The sequence below is a fragment of the Amphibalanus amphitrite genome, unplaced genomic scaffold (genome assembly GCF_019059575.1).
Source record: "Amphibalanus amphitrite isolate SeventyFive unplaced genomic scaffold, NRLGWU_Aamphi_draft 000047F_arrow, whole genome shotgun sequence".
NCBI classification, from domain to species: Eukaryota; Metazoa; Arthropoda; class Thecostraca; order Balanomorpha; family Balanidae; genus Amphibalanus; species Amphibalanus amphitrite.
In genome coordinates, this window is record NW_024881543.1 from 1,339,546 (window position 1) to 1,360,030 (window position 20,485).

Consider the following 20,485-nt stretch of genomic DNA (forward strand, 5'->3'; position numbering starts at 1 on the left):
AGGTCTGAGTTAGATGACGCTCCGGTCGTGTGGCCCGAAGCATATCTAGACGGCGGCACTGCCTGCCTTGCTGTGCAAGCATGCAGTGTGCATAGTGCGTTGCAAAGTGCATACGTGCAATTACAGCATTGGCACTGCTTCAAGCCAGCCGGAGCACTCGGATGCACCCTTTTAGACTCACAAGAAGGAAATATGACATGGTTATGGCCGTTTATTATATATGCTCAGTATTATATCATATCAACTCAGCGGTGCAATATATTCTTTTCATTGATATGCAATATGTATGTACAAGCATTCCCTCCAGCACAATGCAATAAGCTATGTCGATGTCGGAAGACATCACAGCTGAGAAGGTTCGCCGAATTCCCCGATCGTTCGGCACCCTCACGCCGACGCCTTGGCCTTGGCTTGCTTGTAGAGCTCGCCGAAGGACTTGGCGCCGTCATCATTCAACTCAGCGTAGCCAGGCATCTCGGCCTTGCAGGAAGCCAGCCAGGCGCGCAGTTTCGGGTACGGCATGAAGTCGGTCACCTCAGACGCCTGCCGGGGACGGAGAGAGAAGGACGGACGGGTCAGGCCGATCTTTGGCGTCTCATGTCTGTGTAAGGCCACTGTTTAGACGTCGGTTCACGTCTGTCTTATGTCAGCTTAGAAATGGCCTATGATGTCTGTTCAGGACCCTAAATGCTGTAGCGGATACTGAGGTCTATAGAATTGGAAGGGAGCTCAAGAGGGTGAGTTATGTATAAGCACATTCCATAGACCATACCTACATAATAACTTTAAGTGACATAAACAAATATGTAATTTGTGTTTCAATTCCAAGCGAAACCTTGCTGTAAACAAATCGTATTGCTTATTTCTCGAATCAGATGAACGCTCCTCCTATCATTCTAACCTCGATGGTTGCTATGGTTGAGGCCAGGGAGAAGTCTGCCACCGTCTGCTTGGGACCGGCGACGTACTGGTTGTCGCCGAAGAAGCCCTCCAGCCAGCCGAGAGCCTCGTTCAGCTTGAGGATGGCGTCTTCGTCCACTGGGCGGTTGCCGAACATAAGCGGAATCTGTGAGGGATGGTTCGAAGCGTTATATTGGCATGATATACCTAAGTTCCTATGTTGAAGATATTTCACACTGCAATCGTGCAATCGCAGCTATGTTTTTACTGGTTGGTGTTAAGGAGCCAAGAGCAAACGTCTTTTGTCCTTATAAAATTACAAAAACTCAAAGGAAAGTTCCATAAATCAAAAGCTTTCACGCAAGCATCTCATGCCTAATTGTCCGAGGCATGGCCATTAAAGCCTTCCATGTCTATCATTAAAAAATACACATCATGCTATGAATTCTCACAAACGGCAGACGCTTACGCACTGTGCATTTGGCGAAGCGCTCATAGAGCGTTCCCATGTCGAAGTAGAGCCTCTGGTCGACCACGGCCCGCTCCCTGGGGTCGCTCGGGTACAGGTGCGCCGGACCGTACTTGGAGGCTAGGTACGACAGAATGGCGCGGCTGGAACGGACAACTCAGGCGTGATACTGATTACTGAATGTTATGAAGAGTTATGCAAAATGTGACAATAACAAGCAATGACATACGTTAATTACGATAATGAGCCCGATGCGACAATTTGCTGATCTAACACTTCATATCAAAGGTACGGAGCCCATTGTCTCTCTCACCTCTCCCACAAGTAGAAGCCGTTGTCATCCATCGTCGGAATGGTGTGCTGAGGGTTCATCTGCGGAAATGAATGTGGTATTTGCGTTAACTTTAATTATTATTTTTGATTTCTAAGAACAATACAATAATGCTGGATACCTGTTTTACATACAACAGTTACAAATGCAAGCATTTAATGGTGTATCTCTCGGCTTCGTTCTATTCTTATTTTCACGTTCTATTTACTTCACATATCGATAACAGCCGCATCTTATTTAACTGCATATTTGCCACATGTTAAACCGGCCATAGCCTATCTCACTGACCTGCAGGTAATGCTGTGTGCGGTTATCTCCGGCCAGTACATTGCACAGTTTGGGAGTTAGCTGCAGTCCGATGGACTTTGCCAGTAGGAGAACCGACCGGCACGGGGCGCTCAGAGGCATATAATGCAGCTCCACAGGCTTCGAACCGTCCGCCATCGCTGAAAAAACGGCAATAAGTGAGATGGTAAAAGGGATGGAGTTTCTGTTTAGACGGTGCTGAATAGTGATGTCAATTGTCGGTTTGGTATCGGTAGGTATACCAAAAAGTTGGTATCCGATTGACATCTCTAGTGCAAAAGCGAAGCCCAATTACGTTCCATTAGGCTCCCATGAAGGCAATCGTTTCCGGTAGTTTATATGTATTGATGATAATGGTCATATGGATATTTGAGGCTATATAATCAACCATGAGTGTTTCTTTTGTGTAAGATCGCCTTTATCGGCCGCATCTAATAGATTGTCGTAGAGGACGAGACAGATAAGTGCACGGCAATTACCAGGATCCCGCTGCACTTAGGGGTACCGATACTGAAGAGATAATCTGATTCATCGAACGGAGAAGAGAATCAGTTCACGTGAATCAGTTGCTACAGTCCTGAGCCCACAGCGACAAGCCTAAATCAAAGAAACATGGCCGGAAAGGCTCAGCGACATGACGTGTTCAGACGGTACTTATTCCTGTGGAAACTGGATTATGGATCATGGACGGATGGCTGAGGCATACCGGGTGGCCCAGAAAAAACGTTCCGAACTTTGGAGGCCTATATATCAAATTCGAGTACAAATAACGAGCCAAAATTTTCATCAATTTTGCGTCATTTCTTTGCGCATTGGTATGCCAAATTATAACACTATACCATCATTTTCCAGCTGGGAATCTTGAGTTGAAATAAGTAAGACGTTTTTACTTTTTTTGCCGATGTCAAACGATAGTGATGATAGGGTTAGACGTCCCATGTTATAAAAAAGAATAAAAAATAGAGCACGTGAATGAAACCAACACGTATGTTCTTATTTTGAATATTTTTGTCTCCTTATGTGCCAAATATTCAAATACTGAGCCAAAATGGTGCTCATGGATGCCATTCGTTTCAACACCAAATCATGTTTCGAGCAGGAGTGGCACGGTGCATGGATTACTGCTGATTACCCTCCTTTCAGTATGATTAAACAGCAAATCGGCCGGATAAGGAAAACAAACTAAAGCAGACTGGTTCCTGTGCCAGAAGACCACAGAATAGCTTATGAAAAACAACATTGTCAGCAGATGACAAAAAAACTGGTTGAAAAGCTGCCTTTTCCCAGGAATGTCAACCAGGAAAGCATTTGAGCCACAAGATGGTTAGAACACTGGAAACTTCTTCCGATGCCGCTGGCACAGAGCCATCGTGGTTGCCTGAGGGAATGTGTCATCCTGATACCCGAACCATCAATGAGACTAGCTGCCAGTAGAAGTCATGGCTCTAGGCCGCGGTGCCGCGGGGTGAAAGTGACCCGTTCACTCACATTTTTTAATAAGCATCGGAGCAAAAAAGTAATTTTTACATGGCATGCTTGAAACACGAACCTTTTAAAAAGTAATTTATCGAACACCATGAAAATCGCACCATTTACTGAAAATGTGTGCCGCATTGACTATTCGAAGTTTCAATGTTGTATCTTTATCACTTTCTGAGAAATATTGATATAAAGTTGGGAACGTTTTTTCTGGGCCACCCGGTATATCGCATTACAGTGGACCACATGGAACGTTTGCTGAGTATGAATCAGGATATCGTCGCATGCGATTATGTAATACACATTGATGAGTGATTATGAAAGCGCTTCTAAGGGCATTTGACAAGTAGGCTTTTCCCGAGGCATTTCCGTTGGCAGCCGGGATGCCACGCTGTCTTTAGTGAGACATTGGGAGGCGCTTCAGTCATTCTACACAGGATATCACCATGACGAGGGGTTTTGCCGCCGCTCGCTCTAACTAATTGCCCCCCACGGTGTGAGGGGAGGCATGCTGCGAGTCACATCCTGTGCGACATGCGTGTTCCAGCCTCCAGGCTCCTCAAGGCTGGAGGTGTGTTACTCACGTTGGCCGTTTCGAGATGAAAATAGCCTCAGTGCCTAAGCCTGCAGGTGGTCTCTCATTCATAGAAACACACATAACTTTGATGATTGTTTTTTGTCGCATTGTATGAGCTCTGTTGTTTTGTCGGGACATAAGTATTACCTAGGACTCTTTGCATCATATTGCTCTGTCATATCAATCCGAGATATACCAGAAATATCTGCATCTAGCACATCACAAGATAGGCCCTGATAACGCTATCAACTGAGCTCACGTCACCCAAACCCAAGTATTATCGCAAGGAACACTATGAAAAACGTTTCTCCATAGTCATTCAATAGTGTTTATGCAAGACCAATCCACAAGTTCAGAGCTCATACGTGCCGCGGTCGCGCGCAGCAAATACATTTTTTATGCAAGACAAATCCACAAGTTAAGAGTTCTTACGTGCCGCCTAAGCTTTCGTCATGGCCTTCGTGACTATATCCAAGCTTATCAGTCAGAATACGTCGTGACTGAATGTACAGTTTGCATTATTACAAGCTCAATAAATGCGATTACATAAAGCCATGCTCATTGCACAGGCACTCCAACCTTTCTGGGAAACAATATCCCGGAAAGTGATAAATGCTACTGGGAAGGTGACCTTCATGCTCATGTCCATCAGGTCATGAAAAACATCATTGAATATTGCAAGAGTGCTTGTTGGATCATGCACGGCTCAGCTTGGTTCGAGGTAGCTAGCAGGATATGTCTAATGTCTATGCATACAGTACCTCTGTCAGTGTCAATATGTGACTCGCCCTTCCCTCCCTCCCTCCCTCTCTCTCTCTCTCTCTCTCTCTCTCTCTCTCTCTCTCTCTCTCTCTCTCTCTCTCTCTCTCTCTCTCTCTCTCTCTCTCTCTCTCTCTCTCTCTCTCTCTCGCCCTCCTACTACACCTCTTCATCCAAGCCACAGAACACTTCATCACTGATCCCGAATACCCCAAATCGCCCATTTGTGTGACACCAGTAATCAGGCCGGCCTTACCTGCCGCGCTGCCGCTGATCACAGGGAGACAGGTGTTCCACAAGGGCCGATCGTTGGTCCCACCAGCACTGTGCCGACTCACAGACGTACCCACAGTTCTATCATCGCCGTGTTATCAGCAGCGGTGGCTATCAGAGAGCTGATACAGAGGCGTGCTGAGCCAATAGGCAGCGGGTCGAGATGGTGATCATCTAAAATTGATATCAGCATGTGAAGTGCGGATGATAAAAGTTCTTAAAGACGTGAAATCATTAAACGTCTCTTGTAAGGGCCGTCCAGGAGTGAACGATTCCGCAATAAAAGCAGTCGCTGATTTTGAAATACCTAAGAAACCCTTATCCGATCGGAGCGTTTCGTCGATTCCCCCTTCCACGTATCAGACCTTTTATTTCTGTCTTCGAGTTAGCTGTCACGTCATATACCGGGCTTTTCAAAAAAGTTGGACGATTTTATAACTAACGTATTGAAGGGTGTATCAGTGTAACAAAACATAATTGGGTATCACCTGAAAGCCTCATCAAAGACATTTCGTTTGAGGGGATTTCGATCCTCGGCAGTCGCCTTTCTGAGCCGTGCCGAGGTCATGTTCGAGATGATTCCCTTTTTGCTCGATGCACATTTTAGTCCGGCGCAGCGCGACCTCTGCTGCAGCACGACCCACAGAAAGCTGCAGACGGCACACCGCTGACTTAACTGCATCCTTATGATCTTCGGAACTTTTTGGGTGGTCTCGGTACACCTGGGACTTGAGTTGGTCCTATAGGAAAAAGTCCGGTAGGGTTACGTTCGGAGAATTCGCCGACCACGGGCGTGTCTCGAACCTCGAGATCACGCGCTACCCGAAGCGCTCCCACAGCCCCTCTTGGTTTTCTTTAGCGGTATTGGCGTAGCACCGTCTTGGTATGTAAATGGTATGATTTTTATGTTATTCGGTCAATTACTTTTTAAATGGTTCGTGTTTCTAGCATGCCATGTAAAAATTACTTTTTTGGCTCAGATGTTTACTAAAAAATGTGAGTGAGCGGGCCACTTCCATCTCGGCACCACGGCCTGCAGCCATGACTGCTACTGGCAACTAGTCTCATTGATTGTTCAGGCCTCAGGGTGACACATTCCCTCTAGCTTTTTTCCTTATTCGGTCGATTTACTGTTTGATCTTCTTGAAGGGAGGGCGATCAGCAGTAACCCATGCACCGTGCCACTCCTGCTCGAAACAGGACTTGTTAAAACAAATGGCATCCATTAACACTATTTTGGCTCAGTATTTGAATATTTGGCACATAAGTGGGACAAAAATATGTAAAATAACAACACACGTGCTGGTTTCATTCACATGTTCTATTTTTCCTTTTTTTCTAACGTGGTACGTCTAATCTAAGCCAATCATTACTGCCGTTCAACATCGGCAAAAAAAGCAAAGACGTCTTAATTAATTCAACATAAAATTGGTGGCATGAAAATGATGTTACAGTGTTATAAATTGGCATACCAATGCGCAAAGAAGTGACGCAACCTTGCTGAAAAATTTGGCTCGTTATTTGCACTCGAATTTGAGATATAGGCCTCCAAAGTTCGGAAAGTTTTTTTTTTGGGCCACCCGGTAAATCGGATCAGCATAAATTTTCTATCTCGAATGGGAAGAGCAAGTCGTTCATTGGGGATTCGCCTCCACTTGGATACAGGTTATCGTTCACGACGCGACGGAAAGTCAAAGGCATTCAAATAAATTTAAAAAATTTATATAGGGTATGCGATGTGCACCCATCTCATTCACGTTATTACGGAGCGAGCGAAGCGAGCGTAGTCTTTCCTTAGATTAACGGAAATTTCTGAGTATGAGCGGCCGGCCGGCCGGCCGGCCGGCCGTGCGGACGCTTTTGCGAGGCTTATATCTCAGCAACCACTTGACCGATTTACACGCGGTAATTTTTGTAGGGTAGCTTCATTCCTTCTACCAAGTATTGGACTATTCCCGATGCATGTGGGTGACCCCTTATGCACGTGCCACGTGCAAAACGAAGAGGTGTCAGTTTTGTAATTGTTGCAATATCTCGGTAACTACTTGGCCGATTGCGCTGAAAGTTGGCATGTAGGTAGGCACCCACTAGGCACTGCATATCCATGTGCCAGAGTTGGGGTGCTGCTGCACGTGCGCACTTGCAGGGGTCGTTTCCAAATCTCGAGAACGGCTGGACCGATGGCGCTCAAATTTGGTACACGGTTAGGGGCCAGTTAGTAGGGTGCCGTGCAAAAGTCAGTTGGAACCCATTTTGCACGTGCGCACGTGCAGGGTGCCGCTTCCAGATCTCGAGAACGGCTGGGCCGATTGTGCTCAAATTTGGCACATCGCTAGAGACCGGTGAGTAGGGTGCCGTGCACAAGTCAGTTGGAGGTACCCCCTCGAAATTTCGCACGTGCAAGGCTCACTCTCTCGCTCGCTCCGTTAGTCGCCCCAAAAGGCGTTATACTGGTGTAAGTCTTTCTAGTCACATACAGCCAATGCTAATCTAAATTCCAGTCGTTCGATACGGTGCATCTCTGCACCAAGTACCGACTATCAATGAGTTCAGCCACAGAATCGCTTGAATCAGACGAGACTGCAAGTCATCCTGAAGCGGTGAGCGCCTTTACTGAGAGCCGAGTCTCTCAGGTGGGACACGTCACTTCGAGAGCCGTCCACACCTGCCTGAATCATCCTGCCGAGTCATCGCAGGACGTCACCATGGCAACTGACGCCCGAGGGAAATGCCATCGTATGGTGTGTGAATCGCGAGCGGTCCACGCGCGAAACACAAATACCGCCGAATGTCAACTTCGCTATGTTGAAAAAGTGGCCAAACTCCTACGGATCACATTGCCATTTCGGCCACACAATGGACAAGGTCGCATTTTATCAAATGCATTGCTAGTCAAATGTTAAATTCATATAGGTGCCTATCTACATGTACCTAACATACATTATCGTGAAAACGTCATTGTAGAATGGTTCTGAACGTTTTCAGATAAATATCGATTTTGCACATTATGTTAGGTTTGCAAACAAGCGTCCCTTTCTTCATCGTCAAAGAACCTGTGCAATCTAAAACGTGCACAGGCGTGGTCATGTTTTAGATGTTTTCGGCCAGGCCACGGGCCGTTTATAAAGTTGGCTGCACAGTTACGTGCAGCCGATCCATTGCTATGTTTATTGGCGGGTCGACTCAGCAATGACGTCGCGGCAGTTGCATGTGGCGACTGTCTTGTTGACACGGGACCTTGTGCCGTATCAGACGGACGGGCGGAGGTCGGGTACTGTGCAACGTCATTCCAGCGTAAGGCCGCCGGCCATTCATCCGACTTTCCTGCTCGTTCATTCACCCTGTGACAACACCCTCGCTGTTCCACCGTGCCTCACCTGACCTCGTCCATGGCCGGTGCTGACTCTACCGTTACCCGTCTGGGTCGGTCGGCGTCTGCTCCCCCAGTCTGGCCGCCTGGAGCCGCCTCTGCGCGCTGCAGGGGTGTCCGGCTCCGCCTATTTGTCCGCCGTCCGGCCCCGCCTCCGTCCACTAGCTCGTGCTCCTCCGAATCGAGAGGTCGGCCGTCCAAGTCTCCGTACCGTACCCAACTCCAAACCAGCAGGTAAGCTGACACGATGGAAATTTGAGTACCTAAATGTTATGAGTTCTGGGGCATGTGGTGTCTGAGTTGAAGCGTCTGTGTAGTAGGTACACGGTAATGCTTCCTGTTCACTTTTCTCTTTTATATTTACTTTGGTGTTTAAGTTTATCTAAATATGCCTAGAAACTATCCATAGACACACTCATATCTTCGTAAGTTGAGACGTTAAGAAAATGCGGTTTCATGTCAATTGTCACAATTTGTGTAGATCGTATACGCTTTACATTTCGTCCCGCCCCCTCTCTTTCCGATCTACAACCTGAACCGTCAGACCTTCAGTGCGGCAGCTATCTGTCAAGAGCCTCTTCTCACTATCATTGCGGAATGTTGCAATACTAGATAGGCTATGCGGAAGTTATAGAAGTTACCAGCATCTGAAGTGCCTTTCTAATTCACAAAGTTGCTCAGAGTTTAGAGCGGAATTTCCACAACAAAGTTTGTCATTTGAATCACAAAATGTTATCTGAAATGGGTACAGTCTTTTAGTACGAAATAAACATTTCATCCTTTTTTGAAAGCTAAAGTAGAGCACTACCTTAACTCGTACGTCAGACCTTTTCCAGCATGTTTATCAAGTAATGCTGTATGCATTCAGCTCTCGTCGTCCCTATCAATCCGTGCCGTCCATGGACCAGCACCGTGGCTTGTGTCCTATGCAGTCCATCACCGGTGCCAGGCGACGACACCAAATGAACCCACACGGCGAGCGGCACGGTTCGATAACGCCGTGTGCCTGCGCTTTGTCCCCGTGTATAGCGTACAGAGAACTTCGTTATGCAGCGAGCTCAACAGAACAGCTCAATGTCCAGCTACCGTGACGACGTTCATGGACCTGTAAACCATGTGAATACAAACCAGGAACCAAACAGAGACGCCGTGCTAAGTGAATGCCTTTCAGTTCTCGATTGCCTATCCTCATACGATGTATTTTACCCACGGCATTCTCATTATAAAGACGCATTTATCACGTGTCTATGGCCAAGCATTGTTTCACATTTACGCTAAGCTTCATACTTCAGACAAGCGCAGCATATTTGGACTCTAAATATTCTTCTCACGAAATTCACATGCGCGGTGCGTGCACATTATAGGCATTGGGCCTTATTGGCCCCTTGTATATAGCCTGTGGCATTATGTACCCATGCGATAAGACGGTATACCAATGCATACACCGGAGTACGTTTTATGCTTGCTATCAGTAATAGTAGCGTACTCGAACCTAGGCCACTGAAGACCAGCTTCGAAATAAAAAGATGCATAACATACCCCTCGAGAGCTGGCTTAGTATATTGTTAGCTTAGTCTACTTTTATCATTATATTTTTAAATGATGAGGAATAGCTATACTATGCAATGTAAATATACTATGCAATATGAATAGCTATACTATTGCAATAGTACCTACTATGCATATTCTACAGCGCGAAAACTTCTTACTTATAAATTTTAATAACTTTTTAATCGTTGCGTCGGTTATTAGCAACAGCCATGTATGAGACGCATTTACGAACTATGGGTGGAGACTTCCATTTCATGTCTAGCTAGACGTGTCTAAGTCTTAGATGCGTCTAGCTGGACGTCGGCTGCGTCTAGCTGGCGACGGCTAGCTTTAGACGCGTCTAGCTTGGAAGTCTCCGTCCAACGCAAGCTTGGACGTCTGCTCAGTTAGACGCCAGTTGGACGCCAGTGGAAGTCTCCACCCTATGTGTTACGTGCTAGGTGGATAGCCAAATTTCGATGCGTCCATCATTGAAATCACATTGATTTTATTGAGACCAATTTGCATAAGTTGGAATAGAACGAACCGAGCCAGACTGCAGAGCTCTCGTTAATTGATTAAAGCCCGACTGCGTTTTATAGAGCTCAATGGTCCCGTTTAATTTACATTTGACGACGCCCATTGGACGCATCTCCCGGATGTGAACGCCACTGCATTCCGGTGATATTTATGGGGTTGTTTACCAGCGAGCTGTAATGTGTGGTCGGCTTAGCTCATTTACATTCAGCCGAACAGATCGTGACCCTTTCACCTGAGCGTGCAGTCTAAGAGCCGAGGCAGTGAAATCGATCACCACTGCACGCTGTCGACACTTGACTTAGTAACAGAGTGAATAACTTGGATGTGAATGTAAGCCTTTTATCAAGAATCGGTGCTAATAAGCCCGAAATGGGTGAACATGTGAAGCAATTAAGCCATGTTGCAGTTCATCCAAATTCCAATATTTGATAACAGCTGAACATAAACGGACACAGGATTAAAGGTTCCTATTCCCCGGAACTGGTTGAAACACCGCAAAAAAAAAACATTTTGCGATCGACCTGTCTCGTTCCCCAAAACCAAAGCACTTGCATCTGTAGGCAGCCACAATGTATACTGGATGGAGACGGGTCTGCGAGATAGACGTTTTGATCAGACGCCCGCAAGATAAGTCTCTTTTAACTACAAAAAGAAACAGCTTTATGAACAGTTCTGGAATCACATTATAGGTTATGAGCGGTCAGAATTCAAAGATTTTTAAACGACTTGCATGACATATAATAGCCCTGCCGTCCTGAAAAACTCGAGTTCGGAGTTTCCGCCCTGGAACCAAATCCTTTTCTCTTGGTCACCAGCCGGCTCGAATCTGCAGCGCTGCAGTCTACAGTCTCTTCATGTCGCCCGCAGCTACCGTCCGGGCTGCTGGGTGACCTTCAGTGCCCTCAGCGGCCTCCCTGCCTCTCCCCTGGCCCGGTTAGCGTCTGTTGGCACCGCTCGCGGACCGGCCGGCACATTCCGGCTGCCTCTGACCCGCGCCGGCTCCCCTCGCATCCCATCTATCGTCCGTCGCCGCCGCCACCGCCGCCGCTGCCGCCGCCGCTGTACCAGCCGTGACGTGGCCCGGGACAGCGCTGTCTGACGCCCGTTTCAGCCAAAATCTGCACAGTCACTGTGACTCCGTGCGGACTCTGCCCAGAGGCGGTGGAGGCGTGGCGGCGGGGGAGCGGCGGATGCAGCGGCGGTTAGCGGCGGAGGTGGCGGAGGGCACGTCCAGAAGAGCCGGCGGGTGGCGGCGGCAGGCGAGAGGGAGGGAGGGTGGGAGGGAGGGTGAAAGTCTGCCGAAAGCCGCATTCCGGAGAGCGATTACCTCGGGGGCGGTTCAGCCGTGAGAGCGAGCGTGATGGTGGTGCAGAGGCGCGACTGATGGTCCGGGTATCGCCGGGGGGCACAGACGACCGCAGCTGGCAGCCGCAGCCGACCGAAGCCACCGCCAGCTGCAGCCTCAGCCAAAGCTCACAGCAGCCACAGCCACAGTTCGTCACAGTCACAGTCACATGGTCTTAACCAGCCATCCAGCCAACATACAGTCACGGTCAGCAACAGCCAGTCACAGCAGCCACTGGACGGTAGACGGTCGGCGGCAGTGGAGAAGGTTGCGCTGAAAAGAAGCTATTTAATTATGAAACGAAACAGGATTATGAGAAGCCTAAAAGAAATTACTTGTAATGTTGTCTCTGAACTAAATCGCATCTGTTCATCGGTCCTTCTGCTTTGTATGTTGACTTGTAGTGTCCGTCCTCAGCAATGGGTGTGGGCCCCGTGCCGCCGGTTCTGACATGGGTGTTGACCCGAGCCTCCCCTCTGTGCCCGCAGCCATGGGTGTCGATCTGTACTACATGGACCTGAGCGCCCCGTGCCGCTCGGTTATGCTGCTCGCTAAGGCCATCGGACTGGAGCTCAACCTCAAGGTCACCAACATTATGACTGGAGAGACCCGCACTCCCGAGTTCATCAAGGTGAGAAATGGACCTACACGATTTGCGCCATTTCGTTGTTTTAGCGGCTATTGTCCAACGCATAGGTATCGTTAATATAATCGGGGTAATTGACAAAGCATAAAAATTGTTAATGACATCTTAGTTTTAGGTATTAGCAGGTTTCGTCTTGACTCATTGGAAAGCAAATAATTATGTTTGATCACTTATATGTCATATGTGTAAAATAAATATAAAATATACATAACCACTGCCGCGACCTTTTGATCACCCGTATATTGCCGAAATATTGAAGGCTTTGTGCACTATTCTGCTGCACTCATAGCAGCCTATACTGCACCGCTTAACGGCATTGAACAGCGAGGGTCATTTGAGCTTCCTCGGTTTAATCACCGTCAAACTGCTTCGATCGCGAACTTGTCTTGCAAATGACCGTTTAAAACAGCGTGTCCGAAGTTCAATTGATGTTAAAATCCATAATGATGGACTTTGCAGCTGCTCATTATTGGGGTTTAATCACCCATGTACTCGGTAAGCTCCGGACATTGCAGGTCTTCATGAACGGCGAATTGTGATCGATATTACTCCAGTGGCGTGTCTATCATGAAGGCAATGAGTGATGACACCTCCGTGACTCTCTCCTCTCCCTCTCTCTTTCGGCAGATGAACCCTCAGCACTGCCTGCCTACCATGGATGACGACGGCTTCAAGCTGTGGGAGAGGTGGGTGAACCACTCCGATCCCGTATGACTGCTCTGTCGATAATTATAATCGAGTGATCGATTTTGGGCCTTGATCACACTCTACTTGTTGCGATAACATTAGAACTGGCATAAATAATGTCTGGATGCATTCGTAATAATTTATTGGCGAGGGGAGTATGCTAGTTATTGCTGATTATTGGATTATTAATCAAGGTTGATGAGAAATGCAGGCCAAAGCTATAACCAAATATGGGTCATTTTTATAGCGTTTGATTTATTGCAAACATTTATAAGCAGCCACTCGCAAAATATTACGACCTGCAGATAACGACAGCCGATCTGTGCACCCCTAACCCGACCTCCTCCGTCCACAGCCGCGCCATTCTGTCGTACCTGGCCTCCAAGTACGGTCCGGCGCACCTGTACCCGAGCGACCCCAAGGAGCGAGCCGTGGTCGACCAGAGGCTCTACTTCGACATGGGAACGCTCTACGAGCGCTTCGGCAAGTGTGTGGTGAGTGGAGCTGGAAGGTTGGAGCATGGCAGGGTTTCTATTGGTTCGATCATATTTCCCAGCTGTTTACATTTTGTGAACGATCACAGCTGTTTTCCTATGCCGAGGATTCAACGAATTGTTGCTGAATTGCTAATTCTAGTCCCGTAAGACCTCGACCATGAAAGCTGCAACGAATGTGACCGATTTAGACCGATTATCACTTAGACCGATTATGCCATATTTCCCAGAATTTGTCCTAACCCACCGGATGTTTGCCTGGGCTTTAGATTTGCCTGTCCCTACCCTAGTAATAACGTGTTATACCTGTATGTGCAATACGAAAGCACCAGTTGACTTCATTCCGCTTCTTTTACCCCGTTTCCAGTACCCGCTGATGTTCGGAGACGGTAAGATCGCCGATAACGCGCTGGACAACCTGAAGGAGGCTCTCGGCTGGCTGGAGGGCTTCTTCGGCGACAACCAGTACGTCGCTGGTCCCAAACAGACGGTGGCAGACTTCGCCATCGCCTCCACCGTCGCCACCATCGAGGTTAGTAGCGGGGGGGGGGGGGGGAGGGGGAGGGATGGCCGATGGGAAATGAGCACGGTCAAGGCAGGGACATTAGTGTCCTCGTAGCGGACGGCTTTTGAGCTAGCTGAGCTGTCAGATGGTATCGTTCTTGTTAGTTTTTCTCATACCGTTCTTTTTACCTCTAACGCTGATTTAGCGGCTTCTCTCTACGATTGTCAAGCCGAAGCGTCAGCTATGATAGTTCCGTTTAGTTGGTCTGTTCCGATGTCACGTATCCTTGATCTATTCAACTTCCAGTCTTTTTTTCCTGGTGCAATATCCTCCCGCTCTTTCGCCCAGACCAGGCCCTGTCGATCACACTCCTGGTTGGTGTGTCTCCTGATGACGTCACCGCACTGTGTCTCCTGATGACGTCACCGCGTTGTGTCCCCCTGATGACGTCACCGCTCTGCGCCCCCTGCTGACGTCACCATACCCTCTCTCAGGCCTGTGAACTGGTCGACCTGGCCGCTTACCCTAAGCTGAGCGCCTGGCTGGCCGCCTGCAAAACGGACATGCCCGGATACGCCGAGCTCAACGGTCAGGGTGCCACCGCCTTCGGCGGCTTCTACAAGGCCAAGGTCAATGCCTAATCTTGCCATTACAGGGTCGTCGATCATCAATACTAAATGTTAGGTATTACGTTTTGTATTTGTTGCTGTTCTAACGGGATGCTTCAAGGACGGCGACGACGTTCTTGTTCCGTACTCACATGCAATTGTTGAAATGATTGTTCATGCTCTTGTGTTATTATCGGCTACTGCACTTTTGTGAAAGCCCTTGCGTCTCCATATTTAACGTTTTCGTACGGTCGTGTTTTGTTTTAATGCATTCCGATCAAGTCAGGCTGTCAAATACAAATTTTGTACAAAAATGTTTTATTTTGCAATGATGACGGGTTCTCGACATATTTACTCTTTCTCCATCGAAATATCAATGCAACTTAATCGCCAGGTGAAAGCATAATAAATACAGTGAGATTCACTAACAGCCTCGCAAAACATTTCATACTTGAGCTGATCACCGCACGCGCTGAAATAATATCATGTTTTCACTGGGAGCAAATAACGGGAGACACTATGAAAACGGGAGATGAGATCAATACAGCCACCAAGCGCGGGAGCAGATACACACAGAGACTCACATGCAACATCAAGCGACAAGCGTGCATATGGTTCCTAAGATTGCACGGCCGCAAAGCCCACACTGTCCAAAGTGCGGGGAATCCTTACGAAGTAGCCTAGTGGCGAAAATAGTACAAAAGGCGACATGATAGCCGCGAGATATTTAAGCGTATGTGGTAGGCGTCAGTGGCAGCGTAGGGTTCCGTCCTTCGGATATACTTATCGACTTAGTCGACCAACATTACTGTAGGTCGCACTCGCCCAACTACGCCTAAAGTCGAATCCACACACGCACAAGAGCACACACACATATATATCCATACGCTCGACATGCTTTGATGATTGAAGAATATGGTCGCAAGTGTATGTCACTTGTCACCATCGCCGACGAAAGAAGGCAGCGCATTGGGCATCCTTAGGACAACTGGACAATTGGATTCAATAAGTCGGGGTACTTTTGTTGGGTCCATATAGGACTAGATTAGTAGACATGATTTTGTAGTGTCTTATGACGGCAAACCCAAAATGAAGTCTGATTCTGTTCTCGTGACGCATAGAACGCTCGCTTCCTGGGTGTGTCAGAACTATCTACAGCTGCACACTTGAACTGCGTACCTTCTTTTATCATCCCACGTCCGGTGTCTATAGTACGCGACTGATACGCCCCCTCCTTGCCCGTCTCCTGTCCTAGTAGTCCTCTAGTCTCCCTCCCCGCCACATATCTAGTAGTCCACGTGGTTGGGCGCTGCCAGCTCGTAGTCGCCGTCGTATATAGCGAACAGGTCGTTGGGCCGGCTTGGTCGGGCTGGCTCACGGCTCACTGTTCGCTCCAGGAGGCGCCGCTTGAGCTCGTGCGGACACTTGACCTGGATAAACTCCCTGCCCGTCTCCGGCCGCTTCTCCCTGCCGGCGGTGGGTGAGAGGGTCCAGAGTCAGTTGTGACTCTGACTCAGGGGTAGAGAAGATCGGTCTCATAGGAGGCTAGTTTTGTACCGTAGAATGGCGATCGAGTGCATTTGAAAACAAACGACGGAAAGACAACACACGGAACAGCCTGGTGTGGTGGTAAGGAGCATCTGAGTTCAGCTGAGGGAAAATATACAGACTCTGCAGTTCTGCACGGTGGCATGTGACATGAAAATAAACAAATAAAAGGAAAACCCAGGGACGTCAGGCAACAGCATTATACATAGGTACGTCGACAGCAGCTCAAGTATCTCCTACTTATGCCGTAAGTCTTATTGATAAAGCACGTCTCACCCCCTTTTCTTCAATCTGTCTCCACTGCTAGCTTACTCACCCCCTGGCGAAGCAGAGCAGGTAGTAGAAATAGCAGAGCAGCAGAGTGAGAAGGCAGAGCGCCACGACAATGGACCCCCAGGGCAGAGCGCGGTGAACCACGAACGAGCGCTCCCAGTAGCGGTCGCAGGTCAGGTACCAGCAGGTGGCGCCACTCAGCTCCTCTGGGGACAGGCCACAGGTCACAGGTCACAGAACACAGTCCCAGTAGCGGTCACAGGTCAGGTACCAGCAGGTGGCGCCACTCAGCTCCTCTGGGGGACAGGTAGGTCACAGGTCACAGTGGCGGTCACAGGTCAGGTACCAACAGGTGGCGCCACTCAGCTCCTCTGTGGGACAGATAGGTCACAGGTCAGGTCACAGGTCACAGTCACAGGTCACAGTAGCGGTCACAGGTCAGGTGCGAGCAGGTGGCGCCACTGAGCTCCTCTGGGGACAGGTCACAGGTCACAGGTCAGGTCACAGGTCACAGTCACAGGTCACAGTAGCGGTCACGGGTCAGGTACCAGCAGGTGGCGCCACTGAGCTCCTCTGGGGACTGGTTACAGGTCACAGGCCACAGGACACAGGTCACAGGTCAGGTACCAGTAGGTGGCGCCACTGAGCTCCTCTGGGGACTGGTTACAAGTCACAGGTCAGGTACCAGTAGGTGGCGCCACTGAGCTCCTCTGGGGACTGGTTACAAGTCAGATCATAGGTCAGGTAGCTCATAGGTCAGGTCCTGGTTAGCCCGTCCCGCAGCTCAGTTGCTAGAGCGTTGGACTCCCGGTAGTGAGAGCTCGGGTTCGAGTCGCTCCGGCGCTTGTTATTTGAAACTCATGGATGGATTGACAGGGATGGTCTGCGGTTGGTGGGAGCATCCGCAGTCAGCTGAAGTCAGTGAGTGGGACAGGCTGTGTCCGGCCTTAAAGGGCACGTTAAACTTTGGCATCTAAATTCTCCCGTTACCTGAACTTACGCGATCGGACGGTAGGGGTCGAGGTTTACGCAACAGGCTCTGCTTAGCGTAGGCCCCGGCTCTGTTAATCCGTCCATTCATACTTTCGATCTAAATTTATAAAAAGGTACCAGCAGGTGGCGCCACTCAGCACCCTGAGCGGGCCATACATGCAAATTGCACGATAATGTCAGTGCCCAGTGCACGGCCATCATCCAACACAAGACACATTGCAGCATAAACAGATACGATCAATAATAGGCAGAAACCAAAAGGGGTCCGTTTTGCCTCGAAACTTACCACTCATGGCCCGAAACTCGGCCGGCGATAATTGCAAAATGAGCGGCAGCACGCAGTTAGTGATGAGAGTCTGAAATGAAAACAGTTCAACGTGAACACTAACACAATGGCAGGGTTATTCACGGCTAGATAAGGTCGCTATATGCAATTCTAGATCTATATACAATCATAATGCGTTCTAAGCATGCTACGCTTCTAAATAACGCGATAAAACAGACCCTTGGTGCGAGGTTAGTAACAGGAAGACGTTGTAGAGCTTCACGGCCTCGACCTCAGTCAGACCGGATCACCGCTCACCTCACACGTCTTCCTGAGCCGCTCCATGGTGCTGGGGTCGCACGCCGGGTCCTCCACGTCACCCTCCTCGCGCTCCTCCTCACACTCGGCCGTGACGTCATCACTCGCCGGCGGTGTGACGTCACCCACCCACCACCAGGCGTACGGCGTCCACCACCAGGCCTCCGTCCGAGATAGACTCGCATTGTCCGCCGGCCGCCGGCCGGAGCAGCGCTCCGCTCCGTCCGGACCGGAGCTCACACAGCGAGCACACTGCCCTCTATCGGTCGCGGCCAGCACTCGAGCCTGTGAATATTTCTGCAGGTGGCGCGGGCGAGCCGGCTGGACGGCGCGCCGCGCCTCTGCTGAGGGCGCCACTGTCTCGAGCTCGGTGCTCTCGAGGTCGGCGCGGCTCGAGGTGAGGACGTACGAGTAGACGCTGCAGCGGAGAATGTCGCACAGGTCGGCAGCGCACACCAGCGTCTCATCCTGCGGGAACACAAGGCAACGATGAGCGTCAAGACGAAAAAGAAAAAAAACGGAGAAGGAAGCATGTCCTCATCGTTGGACGTGAATTGAACTGTACAGCGCACACACCTCACGCCTGGTCTTTTTACCATATCCAGTCCTTCCAAAGCTTCACAATCAATCCTTTTTGCACTTTGATCTCCCTGTCTTGCTCCTTGCTTAGGCACTCGAGCCCACATCGTCACATAACTAGACGGGCCGGTACCTCATCGATATTAGATCAGTATAACGTCACTAAACCTTCTACCAAGCCCGAGGGAACTATCCCAGTTTAGAAACCTGGCTGTTTATCGGTAGAGTAAAATATATTTGGATGGCCGTCACATTAAATTTCTAGTCACCTTCAACTTCAACCGCTAACTACCATAGTTCCCCTTCCTATACTGACCTGCCGGTCCGGCGGCGCCGCGTGCTCGGCCCGGTGGTGGTACTCGACCAGTACCTCCCTGCTGAACTGGCGGCCGCACACGGGACACCGCCAGCGCTGGCCGTGCCGACGCCGCGGCAGGTGAGAGTACTGCAGCCGGGCCGGGTGGAGGGGACACTGCAGGGGCAGCGAGACGTTGTACCGGGCCACCACCGGCAGCCAGCGCTGAGGGGAGGGGTAACTGTCAGGGTACAGTGTGATACCGGGTACGGAGGGCCGATGATAGGGTCTAGGACGGTCTCGTCCCGCATCTGCCCGTATGGGTATGATTATGTCTGGCTTAATGCAAAACTGTATACGCAACAGGTCAGCAAAAATCACACCCATCCTCAAGAAAACCGAACGTCCGGGTCATTTTGTCAAGGACGGTCGTATCCTGAGCATAGCTTTGAGAGCGTGTCATGTGCAGTGTGGAGGCCAGCGCGGAAGTTAGCGTAGTTTCTATGCTTAATTAATGTATCCGTGGTTGGGGGAGGCGGCGGCAGGTGGCGCCTCTCATCCCTGACGGATTGCGTGCCTCCGGCTGCTTCAAACAAAACCACTCCGCTCCAAACGCGTGCATCGATTGTGTCCCTAACTCGGAGGGTTCTCACCGACTCGATGATCTTTCTGGCGACATAGGAGCGTCGGACGGAGCAGGCGTGGTGACCTGACGTCGGGTGGGGGCACGGCACGACCTGAGTCAGCAGCAGGACCCACACCTGTCGGTGCGGACACACAGTTAGCTGGGGGGATACGGGACAGGGCCGCCACACAACACTCCGCTGAGTACACACAGGACACTCGCCATCGAGTGTATCGTACACACGTGATAGGAGTATCATTGATGTAAAAACGCCGCCGCCCAGCTGAGAGTTGACGATCAAAACATTACATCATCAGCTAAACCATACTGCACTGACCACAGCATAGAACCTACCGACAATTTTGATAAAACGTGACAAAAAGCATTATTCTTTCAATCACGACACATGCCACGCCCAGAGAACAAACACATCGCCTAGCTGCCAATCACAACACCCAAACCAAACACCATCCGTCACGAACCGCCACCAACACAAACAGCAAACAACACCCCTCCCTACCCACCCCTCCCCACCACCCAGTGACCGTAACACCCCCATCCCACCCCTCGATTACCCCCCGCCCTCCCCCGTACACTCACCAGAAGAGTCTCAGCCGGCGCGGCCATCCATGGACCCGCTCCGCCGACCACCGTCCGCCGTCTCGCCGTCGACAGCGACGCCGACGGGCATCGATTCTCGGCGCGCGCCACTGGAGGACGCCGCCGACGGGGGGAGGGGGAGGGGAGGGGAGGGTGTTGCACAGCAGGGA

At 49.8% G+C, this 20,485-nt stretch overlaps 3 protein-coding genes across 5 annotated transcripts in view; 1 reads left to right on the plus strand and 2 right to left on the minus strand.

The window, feature by feature from the left end:
• Positions 1-15,133, plus strand: part of LOC122377595 (glutathione S-transferase 1-like) — an 86,367-nt gene extending 71,234 nt beyond the window's left edge. The window contains exons 1-7 of one of the 2 annotated variants that reach the window (XM_043357803.1): positions 7,544-7,835; positions 8,542-8,698; positions 12,368-12,510; positions 13,153-13,211; positions 13,568-13,706; positions 14,074-14,238; positions 14,706-15,133. In XM_043357803.1, coding sequence (XP_043213738.1) covers positions 7,638-7,835; positions 8,542-8,698; positions 12,368-12,510; positions 13,153-13,211; positions 13,568-13,706; positions 14,074-14,238; positions 14,706-14,852 — 1,008 coding nt within the window. In that variant the 5' untranslated portion in view covers positions 7,544-7,637 and the 3' untranslated portion in view covers positions 14,853-15,133. Of the gene's footprint in view, positions 1-7,543; positions 7,836-8,541; positions 8,699-12,367; positions 12,511-13,152; positions 13,212-13,567; positions 13,707-14,073; positions 14,239-14,705 lie in introns of those variants that run through there. The other variant, XM_043357805.1, reaches the window with a different exon arrangement.
• LOC122377596 (glutathione S-transferase 1-like) lies at positions 197-7,776 on the minus strand. Of its 2 annotated transcripts, none has more exons than XM_043357807.1 (6): positions 7,764-7,776; positions 1,989-2,146; positions 1,683-1,741; positions 1,374-1,512; positions 902-1,066; positions 197-543 (listed from the first exon to the last, which is right to left on the minus strand). In XM_043357807.1, the coding sequence occupies exons 2-6, from the start codon at positions 2,142-2,144 to the stop codon at positions 388-390; spliced, it is 675 nt and encodes a 224-aa protein (XP_043213742.1). In that variant the 5' UTR covers positions 2,145-2,146; positions 7,764-7,776; the 3' UTR covers positions 197-387. The 2 variants fall into 2 exon arrangements, with proteins under 2 accessions (XP_043213742.1, XP_043213741.1); XM_043357806.1 differs by lacking the exon at positions 7,764-7,776 and adding an exon at positions 5,078-5,268.
• LOC122377553 lies at positions 15,130-20,342 on the minus strand. Its single transcript, XM_043357671.1, has 7 exons — positions 20,316-20,342; positions 19,744-19,851; positions 19,112-19,315; positions 18,217-18,684; positions 17,920-17,989; positions 16,684-16,846; positions 15,130-16,286 (listed from the first exon to the last, which is right to left on the minus strand). Exons 1-7 carry the CDS (start codon positions 20,340-20,342, stop codon positions 16,106-16,108), a joined length of 1,221 nt encoding a protein of 406 aa, XP_043213606.1. The 3' UTR covers positions 15,130-16,105.
• Between the last annotated feature and the right edge of the window lie 143 nt (positions 20,343-20,485).